The following is a 12949-nucleotide window of genomic DNA, read 5'->3' as shown; positions in this document are numbered from 1 at the left end:
ACTTAACAACAACAGTCCATATGAACAGGAATTTAATAAGCTAGAAAATTTCTAGTCTCTCCCAGAAAGGTAGTTGCATCACCATAGGTAAGAAACATTACTAAGTAAGACAGTACTGGACATAATATGGTCCATGGACTTGTGATCTGGGAATTTACCAGCATACACCAGAATAAAACTCTTCCTACATTTATGTGAACTTAATCTATAGAATTTTAAACACACAGAACTGCTAAACTAGAACAATGATAAAATAACAGGCTGATTTGTTTTATAACACTTCAGACTCTGAAGTTGTCATTTTTTGGTACTTCACAATTAAAGCTGATACTGTGCCTACCTCCATTATGAACTACAAACATACAGATAACAACAATTTCCATTTAGTGCCAAGCACTGTGCTAGGAGCTTACACACACATTATCTCAATCACTCCTCATAATAACCCTATAAAGTAGGTATTACCCCTATTCAATAGGTCAGAAAATTGGAGCTCAGAGATATTAAATAACTTGTTGTTGATAATCATACAAAGCCAGTAAAGCCCAAATTCACAACCAGGTCTCTTGCACTGGAAAGATCACGTTAACAGGCAGGAGCTTCAAGATAAGGGAACCCTTCAAACAGGAAACCACCTAAGATCCAGAAAACAGGTTAGAGCCAAAGGAAGTCAGGAAAGACTTTCAAAGTTCTGGAAGAACGCTAAAAGCATTTCTAGGGCTAGATCTTCAGATTCCTTAGGCAGAGGAAAGTTTACGATCCTCTGATTTTCTTAGGAAAGACAATCACTTTTCTTTATAGCCTTTCTCTCCTGACAGTGAGCTTTGCTGTACTGTTTAACACACAGAACTTGCACTGTAGCACTAAACGCCCACCTGCTCTTTGTAGCAGCAGGATCTTGCATGCTTATGTCAGGGCATAAAACCTATTCCTTTGTAACAAAAAGCTCACCGAGGAGCTGAAAACCTGGAACTTCACTCACAAAGATTTTTGTTTGGAAATTGTATTAAATTACCAGATTATCATTAGTAAAGTATTTGTCATTGATGTAGAAGCTTAACTCATATGAAGCAGCTCTATGGAAAATATTACAATTCCTGTATTAAAACACTGTATTTGTTTTAAAGGACAAGTCAACATTCTTCTTATCTGTTATCAGTAAATGTTACACATCATTTAATGGGAAGTCACCTTAAGTATGAAAATCAAAGCTATGTCTAACACTGCCAAACTTTCAGGGCCTATTTCCTCAATGATAAAATCAGGTAGTTGGAAGAATCATCTCTAAGGTTCCTTCCTACCCAAATATGAGATTTTCCCAAATGAACAGTAATTGACAGATGCTTCCAAACATACCCAAAACCATTTAATGTATTACCATTTTTAAGAACGCTATATTGACAATTCTTCCCAACAAAACAGAATACGATAGAAAGAATAGTGTGATGCTCACCATGCTCTTTCCTGAGGGTCACTCAAAACATCATATGCTGCTTGGATTAATTTAAACTGCTCAGCTGCTTCTACAGCATTATCCAGATTTTTATCTGTCAAAATAAAGTCACAGAAATTCAGTCATCAAAAAGCTACAGGACAGGATCTAAAAGGGACCTCTTCCATCACAAATGCCGTAAGCAGATCTGGAGCATACAAAACAAAAACGACTTAGGAAAAGCAAAGGGATCCCGGGTGGTAGCTGAGAATCAGGATCTGTTACAAGCATCTACTTGAGTAGAAGGAATTTCAGGCTCTCCCCTAAGCCTTGGTGTGCCACTGAGCACCAAATTGAGATATTTACAAATGGAAAACCTTGATTAATACATATTTTATTTTCAAAAGGAGAAGAAAATATTGCCAGTCATGGAAAGAAATATTTACTCAGTATTAGATTATTTAGTGTTGACATTATTTTTAAACTTTTCTTTCATATCAATGTTTATTAAAATAAACTTCATAAAGTTTAAAAAACATATTAAAAAAAACCTGTTGCTGTCGTGCTGACTCCAACTAATAGCTACCCTATAGGACAGAGTAGAACTGCCCCAGAGAGTTTCCAAGAAGCAGCTGGTGGATTCCAACTGCCGAACTTTTTCGTTAGCAGCTGAGCTCTTAACCACTTTGCCACCAGGGCTTTCCCTAGCTGTGCTTCCTTAACCATGGAATTCAGAAAGCATCTTCACTTCAGTGTAGTAGCGAGCTTCTAAGATGGCCCCCAATGATCACCACCTCCTGAATTCACACCTTTGTGTAGTCCTCACCCACGTTACTAAGGTTGGTCTGTGTGATAAACAGCAGAAGGCAGAAGTGATGATATGCGACTTTCAAGATCAAATCAGAGTTTCCACCTTGGGAACGCCCTCAACCCATCCCTCTCTAACTCTCTCAGATCACTTGGAAAGAAGGTAGCTGCCATACCATGGGGATACACAGGTAGCCAATGGAGAAGCTCATGGGGAGAAGAATGGAGGTCTCTGGCTCACAGCCAGCAAGGAGCTGATGCCAGCCAACAATCACATGAGTGATCCTGAAAGAAGTCAAGCCTATGATAACTGCAGCCCCAGCCAACAACTTGATAACAACCTCATGAGAAAGCCTGAGCCAAAGCCACCCAGCTAAAACTATTCCCAAATTCTGATCCTCAGAAACTGTGGGAGAATCTATATAATGAATATGTTTGCTATTTTTATTGCTTGTTGCTTTTAGCTCTAAGTTTTGGGGTAATTTGTTACATAGCAATAAATAACTAATACACTTGGTAAGTGAAATATTTTGAATCTACTATGTTGTTGTTGTTAGGTGCTGTCGAGTGGGTTCTGACTCAAAGTGACCCTATGCACAACAGAACGAAACACTGCCCAGTTCTGTGCCATCCTCACAATCGTTGTTATGCTTGAGCCCATTGCTGCAGCCACTGTGCAATCCATCTCCTTGAGGATCTTCCTCTTTTTCACTGACCCTCCATTTTTCCAAGCATGATGTCCTTCTCCAGAGACTGATCCCTCCTGATAACATGTCCAAAGTATGTGAGACGCAGTCTCGCCATCCTTGCTTCTAAGAAACATTCTGGTTGTACTTCTTCCAAGACAGATGGGTTCGTCTTCTGGCAGTCCATGGTATAGTCAATATTCTCCGCCAACACCACAATTCAAAGGCCTCAATTCTTCATCGGTCTTCCTTATTCACTGTCCAGCTTTTGCATGCATATGAGGTGACTGAAAACACCATGGCACCTTAGTCCTCAAGGTGACATCTTTGCTTTTCAACACTTTAAAGGTCTTTTGCAGCAGATTTACCCAATGCAATGCGTCTTTTGATTTCTTGACTGCTGCTTCCATGGGTGTTGATTGTGGATCCAAGTAAAATGAAATCTTTGATGACTTCAATCTTTTCTCCATTTATCACGATGTTGCTTACTGGTCCAGTTATGAGGATTATTGTTTTCATTATGTTGACGTGTAATCCATACTGAAGGCTGTGGTCTTTGATCTTCATCAGTAAGTGCTTCAAGTCCTCTTCACTGTCAGCAAGCAAGGTTGTGTCATCTGCATAAGGCAGCTTGTTAATGAGTCTTCCTCCAATCCTGATGCCCTGTTCTTCTTCATATGGTTCAGCTTCTCAGATTATCTGCTCGGCATACAGACTGAATAGGTATGGTGAAAGGATACAACCCTGAGGCACACCTTTCCTGACTTTAAACCATGCAGTATCCCCTTGTTCTGTTCGAATGACTGCCTCCTGATCCATGCACAGATTCCTCATGAGCACAATTAAGTGTTCTGGAATTCCCATTCTCCATAATGTTATCCATAATTTGTTATGATCCACACAGTTGAATGCCTTAGCATAGTCAATAAAACACAGGTAAACATCTTTCTGGTATTCTCTGCTTTTAGCCAGGATCCATCTGACATCAGCAGTGATATCCCTGGTTCCATGCCCTCTTCTAAATCCGGCTTGAACTTCTGGCAGTTCCCTGTTGATATACTGCTGCAGCCACTTTTAATACACCAAGTTCAAGCTGCACTCAAAAATTTGTCTTCTAAAAGGTTAGAAGAAAATATGAAGGCAGAAATGTATTCCCTACAAATGGTCTTGCAGACTTAAAATAAGGCCTTTGAGGGCATCCTGCTACCTATTCTCAGATACCAACCATCACACTCATCCCAAGACCTTCAGCTGGCCTTCTGTTCCACAACTAATACCAACAACACTTTTGCAACTGCTACAATTTGCCACAGCTCTTTTTGCTAAGATGCTTAAACAAAAAAGCTTTAGATATTGTTTCACAATGATGTCCCTTTGGAATTGAAAAGAAGCCTTCTATTGAGTTAAAAAAAAATTTAAAAAACTCCTTCTCTGTAGCCTAGCTGTGTATCAGAACACAATGCGAATCTAATTCTCCTTCCACGTGGTAGCCCATGTAAAGACAACCAATGTGTCATCTCCTCAGTTTTCTCTTTTCTAGACTAAATATTCCAGTTTCTTATGGTATGCCATACTTCCTGATAACATCTGGAACAAAAGCCTATGCTTCAAATATGGTCTGATAGGAATCAGTAAGCACCAAGGAGCCATTCATTACTTCCTTTTCTTAAAACACTATACTTTTAATGATCATAGCTAATTGCATTAGCTCCTTTATAACTGAATTATAACAAAGTTTTAAGTATTTTCCACATTAATTTCTAACAAGCCAACTGATACCTGTATAATGGTAATGGATTTGTTTTTAAACTCAAATGTAAGCCTTATGTCTTCTGTTTTGTGCAGATTACCCAACACCCTGTTCCCTTTTCTCTTGCAGCCTTTACTGTGGAGGCTAGAAAAGCTAAAATGTTTGTTTACCCAATCTCCTTTGCTGCTAGGAATGGCCACATACACAGTTCTGACCAACGAGGTGAAAGCAGTCATCGTTTGCTGTATTTTCTTCTTCCTTCCTCTGTACTATTGTCTTGTATGTGGACATGATGGTTGGAGCTTCAGAAGCAATTCTGAGATCATGAGGGAAAAGCCAAGAGATTCACAGTGACATTGAACCTGAAAATGCTGAGCCACTAAATCAATGCCAGCAGGCAGCTACCTCCAAACCTTATTACTGAGAAAAATAAACTCTGTTAAAAAATTGTTATTCCCAACTAAGACTACCAAATTCCATCTTGTTGTTGTGACCCTGTTGCAATCACTTCTAGGTAGTACTGGATACCCAGTACTCTGTTGCAATTATTTATTTTGATTATCACTCTATGGCAGATGTGGCTATGATTCCTTGTTATTCACAGAACGCTGATTTTGTTAGAAGTGGCTACGTACCCTATTAAAAAAATACTCATCTCCACAGAAGTTGGGGTAATCAGGTGACCCAACTCTAGCCAATGAGATATAAGTACAAATCTACTAAGAGAAGCATTCAGGAAAGGCACCGTTTTCCTGATGGAAAGAGACGGGCTTGGGTGGCACTCACCTTGTGCCCTTCCCCACCCCTTTCATCCTGCCCAGAGCAAAGGTATGATGCCTGCAGGTGAAGTCATCTCTCAATTACGAGGATGGTGGCAGAAACTGCTAGTTCACCACTAATATCCACTCTCCCCTTCTTCCAATAAAAGCTAAACCCTGGTTTTATGGTCAGCGCCTAGTTCCCATTTCCTAGCCTCCCTTGAGGCTTAGGTGCAACCACATGACTACGTGCTGGTCAGTAAAATTTGTAGTATTCTACGGCAGCTTTTAAGACTCTTCCTTAAAAGGAAACGAACGCTCCTGTCTGGAGACGAGATGAGAAGGCAGAAAGGGTCAGGAGATGGTTGAATGGACACGGGAAATCCAGGGTGGAAAGGAGGAGTCTGCTGTCACAATATAGGGAGAGCAACTAGGGTCACATAATAATGTATGTAGAAATTTCTGTATGAGAGACTAACCTGAATTGTAAACTTTCACTTAAAGCACAATCCCCCCCAAAAAAAGGAAATGAGCAAACACTCTTTTCCCTTCCTCATCTTTTTCTTCATTCTGCTGCCTGGTAGCCCTAGCTGCCACCTTGGAACATGAGGGAGGGTCCCATATGAGAGTTGTTTGGTAGAGGGTCCAGGACTTCATGGAGGAGAAGTGCTATACCAGGCCTTGCCTATCTCTGGACCAATACATAAGTGAGCAATAAACATTCTATCTCTGATGCTTAATTGCTTACACTTCATGTAAACTCAAGCCATATTACGTGAATAGAGCAGGAAGTAAGAAGGAGACCCAAGTCTCTGATGGCTTCATCAAGCAGCTGAAGCTATCAGGATGGGCCACCTCTGGATTTCTTGTTATATGAGAAAAATAAAACTATTAGATGTAGCTACTACGGTCAGTTTCCTCTTGCATGCACAATCCTGACACCCACCTCATCAAGGTGAGAGTCTAGCTAAAAATGGTCAGTGTGTCTTTGTCTTCATCATTAATAAGTTCGAGAGGATAAGGCCGAGGACAAGGCCCTGTGACATTCTGGTATTTTCCAGTATTCATCAAACACACTTCAATATCCATCAAACGCACCTCAAGTAGGGCTACTCAACAACTACAGCATCCTAACTAGCCTCCACTTCTTTTCTTGCCTCCTAGGATAACAGGAGAAACTTTATTAAGACCAAACTAAATGATCTAGATAAGCAAACAACTGAATTTTACTATATACAAGAAAAAACATGACTTTTTCATGGTTTTCTTTTTTCCTTTTAATTAATACTGTACCTTGTCCTGTCTCTTCCCACTCCCTTCTTCCCTCCCTAAAAGAAGTTTGGAGAAAGTTAAAAGGTTTAGACACATAAAACCCATCAATGAACCATCTGAAAGCAAGGTCTAATCTTTTACTGGAGCTTCTTTCTTAAATGTTTTTTTCAATCTGTCATATGACTTTTTATTTCACTTAAATACACCTGAACTAATTGACCATAAGGTTTCTAAAAGCATATGACTATGTTGTGTTGTGTGCCATCCAGTCAATTCTGACTCACAGCAACCCTACAGCACAGAGCAGAACTGCCCCATAGGGTTTCCTTGGCTGCAAATCTTTATGGGAGCAGACTACCAGGTCTTTTCTCCCGTGGAGCAACTGGTGGGTTCAAATCGCCCACCTTTCGGTTAGCAGCCCAGCACTTAACCATTGCAACACCAGGGCTCTCACAGTAAGTCAAAAAGCAATAATAATAAAAAAAATGTAAAGTCCACATTCACTATTAGCCAAATATAAAAGTCACAGGTATTGCTAATCCAGTCATTAAACTCTAAAAGGCACCCTCACACTATCTTTTGTGATTTTCTCTTGACACACTCTTGTGCTCCTTCCTAAACCTTCCTACTGTGCCTTCCGGAACATTTCATGGATTCTGCCTTTTAACCCTTGGCCTCTCAGGGGCATCTCCTTTCTGCCACAGTACTCCTACCACAGGATCTGGTGGTGGAGCTGGCACCTTCCTGATCATTGATCTTTTATTCACCCACCAACTGAAATTAGCATTCCTTCCAGATGTAGATCACTGGGCCATACCACCTTCTGCCCCCGCCCCTCACAGTCTACTGACCTCCTTACTCACTGAAGATTTTGGCACTTGGCTTAGGAGTTTCCATCCCAAGTCCTATCCTCATCCTGGGTGACTTCAACATTCCCTGACCTCCTAATCCCCCTGCCTCCAGTCTTCAGTCTTATTCCACCTCCAATCCATTCTTCCCACTACAGACAGCCAACTTAAAAAAAAAAAAAAAAAAGAAAACCACCAAAAACTCTGTTGCCCTTGAGTCGATTCCAACTAGCGACCCTATAGGACAGTGGAGAACAGCCCCATAGGGTTTCCAAGGAGCAACTGGTGGATTTGAATTGCCAACCTTTTGGTTAGTAGATGAGCTCTTAATAGCTGTGATTCCTGAAAAACACAAATCTACCATCCTCCTTGTTTGCAACTCAATGACTGCCCAATGCCCTTAGGGAACGGCCTAATTTGGTTTACCACAGTCTTTATGATCTGGGCCCAGTTTTCCTCCACAGAATCACCTCTTTCCATTTCCTGATCTCTGCCATGTTTTCTCAGCCTCCCTCTACCAGTATTCCCTGCATTCATTTTAGGTCTCATCCAAGGTGTCACTTCTTCAGGGACCCACTTCCTGGACTGCTGTCCTCACCCATTCCACCCCTACATAAACCTAGTTCAGGTTACGTGCATGTGCTAATTTGTGTGTGTCTGCGTGTGTGTCCAATTCATAGTGACTCCATGTGACAAAGTAGAACTGCCCCATGGGGTTTTCTAGGCTGTAATTTTTATAGGAGCAGATTGCCAGGACTTTTCTCCTGAGGAGCCACTGATGGGTTAGAACTGCCAAACTTTTGGTTAGCAGCTGAGTGCTTAACCACTGCGCCATCAGGAATCCTTACGTGCTCATTTTAAAAAAAAAAAAAACCAAACCTATTGCCAACTGAGTCAATTCCGACTCATAGCAACCATATAGGACACAGGAGAACTGCCCCAAAGGATTTCCAAGGAATGGCTGGTAGATTTGAACTGCTAACCTTTTGGTTAACAGCTATAGCTTTCAACCACTGTGCATCAGCACCCTGTATTTTCCTTCATACAGCTCTTATTTCACTGGACTGAAACTGCCTGCTTTCCTATCTGTGTCTCCCCACAGACAGTATGTGCCATCAGAGCAGGGACCATTCCTGCCTGTTCACACAGTGAAGAAGTACTCAAAGAATTTTCATCAAATGAATTATTGAATGCATTCGCAATGCTCTGGCCTGCCCTTCACAAGGAGTCGTCTCCTTCGGCAGTACTGTGAGCCTGTTGGAAATTACTCTCGGTTACTCAAAAAAAGAAATAAAGGCAATTTTTCTTTCTTTCTTTTTTTTAATACCATAAAAAACAGGCAGGCTTTCTATTTGAGGTACAAATTATTCTTGGAGGCAAAGTCCATGTCTTAACTCCAGAATCATCTAGTACACCTTGTATATAGAATGAAATTAAATATTTGTTGAATGGTAGAATGAACTAATGAATAAACCAGCAAAGCATATCAAAATCATGCATCTCCTGGGAAAGTATTTATTCCTCAAATATATAAACCAAAAGATATCTAGGATGCCATGAAGTTACTATGATATTCAGGAGAAACTTTTACATTCCGTTCCCAAAGCCCAGTGTGATTTCAAATTAACTGATACTTTAGTAACAAGGAACCCTTGTGGCACAGTGGTTAACAGCTATGGCTGCTACCCAAAAGGTCGGCAGTTTGAATCTACCAGCTACTCCCTGGAAATCCAATGGGGCAGTTCTACTCTGTCCCAAAGGGACACTCTGAGTTGGATTCAACTCAGCGGCAATGGGTTTTTGCGTTTTTTTAGTAACATTTTCATACTTTTTCCTTTCTTCTTTGCACTAATTTCCAATTAACCACTGAATCTGGTAATATTTCCTTTGCACATCTTTTCCACAGGGCCTGTTGTGGATTGAATTGTGTCCCCCCAAAAAATGTGTGTCAATTTGGCTAATCTAAGATTTCCAGTATTGTGTGGTTGTCCACCATTTCATCATCTGATGTGATTGTCCTATGTGTTGTAAATCCTACCTCTATGATGTTAATGAGGCGGGATTAGCTGCAGTTATGTTAATGAGACAAGATTCAATCTACAAGATTAGTTAAATCAATCTCTTGAAATATAAAAGAGAGAATCCAGTGAAGACACAGGGGGGACCTCAAACCATCAGAAAGCAGTGCCAGAAGCAGAGCGTGTCCTTTGGACCCGGGGTCCCTGTGCCTGAGAAGCTCCTAGATCAAGGGAAGATTGATGACAAGGACCTTCCTCCAGAGCCAACCGAGAGAGAGCCTTCCCCTGGAGCTGGCACCCTGAATACAGACTTCTAGCCTCCTAGACTTAGAATAAACTTCTCTTTGTTAAAGCCATCCACTTGTGGTATTTCTGTCACAACAGCAGTAGATAACTAAGAGGGCCTTTCTCTCCCACTGACCCCAAATCTGGCTTAGGCATTGCCGGTGGATTAATTACTTTTGTGTGTGGCCTTTATAGCCATGGTCTTGTAACTTCCATCCAGGTGACTGCGTGATATTGTAGTTGTGGCCTACCAAGGGGATTGGTCAGTTTCGCCTTAAAAGAGAGCCAATTCCAGAACAGGGAGGAAGAGCCCACCACCACCAAATAAGGCAAGACCAACAGGAGAGACCCAAGCAGCAGGAGACGGCACAGTGGGCTTCCTGGCCCATGGAGAGAAAAAGCTGAGTGCCTTTGGCAGAAACTGAGGGCCAGGGAGAGGCGTGCCTGTGAGCACAGCTGGGGAGAGGCTATTCTGATGGAAGAACTGTATCCTGAGTGTTCCTGAACTGTTAACTTCCCTAATAAACCCCACAACTGTGAGTATGGTCTGTGAGTTGTGTGGCCACTGCAATGAATTATCAAACCCAGTAGAGAGTGCTATGGGAAGGACAGTTGTTGTCAGAACTAGTACAGATGGCAGAGAGAGAAAACATGTCCGACCTCTGCCTCGTAAGAATCAGCCTTGGGCTGTTGATCTTGGTTCTCCTTCCCCCTTGTGGGGTTGGAGGTCAGACACTGCCCCCAAGCCATGTTTACAGGCCCTTACTTGCCCACTGGGGACTCCTGGACTCCCTGCCTTCCATCTCCACCTCTCTTCAATTCATTCAGTTCATCCTGCCACGCTAAATATCTCAGTAAAAACCATCCACGACTCTCTACTATTGCAAAAACAAACGTCACAGTCCTTAGCCTAACATTTAAAGTCCTCTAAAATTTAGTTCCAAACAACTCTTCAAACTCATCAAAATTACATATGCATATGGTTACAAGCATTAATCATCTGCCTCACCTCTTCCCACCCAGACAGGCAAAGAATTCCTAACTTCCTCATAATTCCTAACTCAGTTTCTTACGCTAATTACCTCCATTACAGGATGTCTGACATTATTTTGGGGTTTACTAATTTTGGATATATCTACTGACTTCCTGCTATGATTGAGATTTAGCCCACTTATCTCTTCCCCTCCATATGTTTATATCACGTTTGTTAGTTCTTCTGTTAGGATTCATTCTAAGTAGCAGGTCCATTCCTTCATTTTATTAATCCATCAACTACAGACATTATCTTCTGTGAGTCCTCTGCCCTTCCCTCTAGCTCTTCTCCCAAACCATATTTTCACTCTGCCTTCAGTCAAACTGTGCCCTAGACCATCTTTTGTCCACCACTGTGCTCTTTCCTATGGGGCCCTGGTGGTGCAGTGGTTAAGCGTTTGGCTGCTAACCGAAAAGGCGGCAGTTTGAATCCAACAGCCGCTCCTTGGGGGCAGTTCTACTCTGCCCTATAGGTCACTATGAGTTGGAATTGACTCAACGGCACTGGGTTTGTTTTTTGTTTTTTTGGTACTCTTCCCCCAAGAGCCTTAGTGGTGCAGTGGTTAAGTGCTCTGCTGCTAATTTAAAGGTTGATGGTTCAAACTCACCAGCCCCTCTGCGGGAGAAAGACGTGGCAGTCTACTTCTGTAAAAATTACAGCCTTGGAAACCCTATGGGGCAGTTCTACTCTGTCCTACAGGATGGCTATGAGTCAGAATCGACTCGATGGCAGTAGGTTTTGGTTTGGTGCTCTTCCCCAGCCTGTTAAGTTCACTTTTTCAAATTCCATTCCTCCAGGACCCAGCTAAGGTCCAAGCTCCTCTGTGAAGGGGGCGCCTCATAGCCTCTCAGTACAGGGATCACTCCCTCCCATGAATTATTGGGAGCATTTATTAATTGTTCTATTAGTACAACTACCCATTAAGTATGTTCTGCTACTATGTTTGCATTAGCATTTAACTTTTCATGCGTGTAAGGCATGTTTTTCCAACAAGACTCTGAGGTCGCCGTCTTAGCATTTCAGAACCTACACACTGGTACAAATGCAGTGACTTGCATAAACTGGAAACTCCATAAACGTGTTTATTGATGAAGGCTAACTAACAAAGCCTCTTATTATAATTCAAAGAAGCTGAAATTCAACTACTATCTTGGTTTCTCAGTCTGAAAAATCAGATTACTTAATAAAAATCACACAGGTCTGAACTACAACCAATAAAACATCCAAAGGAAGCATACTTCTCAGTAAACATACAAACTTCACTAGGGAAGCCACAGAATGAAACTTTTAATCTGCAGAATCATCTCCAAAGTGAAATACAGGTTCTCCTTAAACAGCTCACTGAAAAGAAAAAAAAAAAAAAAAAAGCATACCTAGGTAAAAGATATTTTACTAGCTCCCCGTGTCTTAACTTCAATAAGAAAAGAGCCTTAAGTTAACACTGCGGTAGCTGGGATTCCGTGAATTTACAGGCGGCAGAGGAAAAATTCCGGGAAGCTAAGTTGCAGATGACTAAAGCGAGGAAGGGACGAGCCGGCAAGGCTGAGTTAAAAGAGCTCACGACTCCTCCCTCGCCGGTGTCTGCAATGGGGTGGGAAGAGCAAGCGAAGTCGCTAGAATGTTACCTTTCCCAATAAAGTAGCAATTAGAGGACCGCCTGGAAACCGCTGGGGTGCTCGGCGCTTCAAGGAAGGTGGGGGTGGGGGGCTGCGTCCACAAGGGACGGAAGGGCGCCCATCCTGAGAAGGGCTGCGCAGGGCCACCTGGCCAGGGCCCGTGGGGGGGCGGGCACAGCTTCCAGGGCGAAGGAAGTTACAGGGCGGCAAGGTGGAGGCGCAGCCGGGGTACCGGAGTTATCCGGCGGGTAAAGGGAAGAAAGCTCATGGAGGCCGGGGCTTTCTCAGGGGCCACAGCGGTCGCGGAGTAGTTACCGGGGTGCCATTTCAGGGCCAGCTTCCGATAGGCCTTCTTGAGCTCCTCCTCGCTGGCGTCGCGCCGCACCCCTAGCGCCTCGTAGTGACACTTCATGGCCCGGCCGGGCGGGGAGCTGGGGCCGTAGC

The 12949-nt window shown here is 42.5% G+C and overlaps 1 protein-coding gene across 2 annotated transcripts in view; it reads right to left on the bottom strand.

Moving 5' to 3' along the window:
- The window catches only part of DNAJC21 (DnaJ heat shock protein family (Hsp40) member C21), a 30632-nt gene extending 17689 nt beyond the window's left edge, over nt 1-12943 (bottom strand). Inside the window, exons 1-2 of one of the 2 annotated variants that reach the window (XM_004385242.2) lie at nt 12821-12943; nt 1454-1547 (exon numbers count right to left, since the gene is read on the bottom strand). In XM_004385242.2, coding sequence (XP_004385299.1) covers nt 1454-1547; nt 12821-12917 — 191 coding nt within the window. In that variant the 5' untranslated portion in view covers nt 12918-12943. Of the gene's footprint in view, nt 1-1453; nt 1798-12820 lie in introns of those variants that run through there. The other variant, XM_023739496.1, reaches the window with a different exon arrangement.
- Between the last annotated feature and the right edge of the window lie 6 nt (nt 12944-12949).

Source organism: Trichechus manatus, unplaced genomic scaffold, assembly GCF_000243295.1.
Source record: "Trichechus manatus latirostris isolate Lorelei unplaced genomic scaffold, TriManLat1.0 scaffold00135, whole genome shotgun sequence".
NCBI lineage: Eukaryota > Metazoa > Chordata > Mammalia > Sirenia > Trichechidae > Trichechus > Trichechus manatus.
This window is presented reverse-complemented; position numbering and strand designations above follow the sequence as displayed.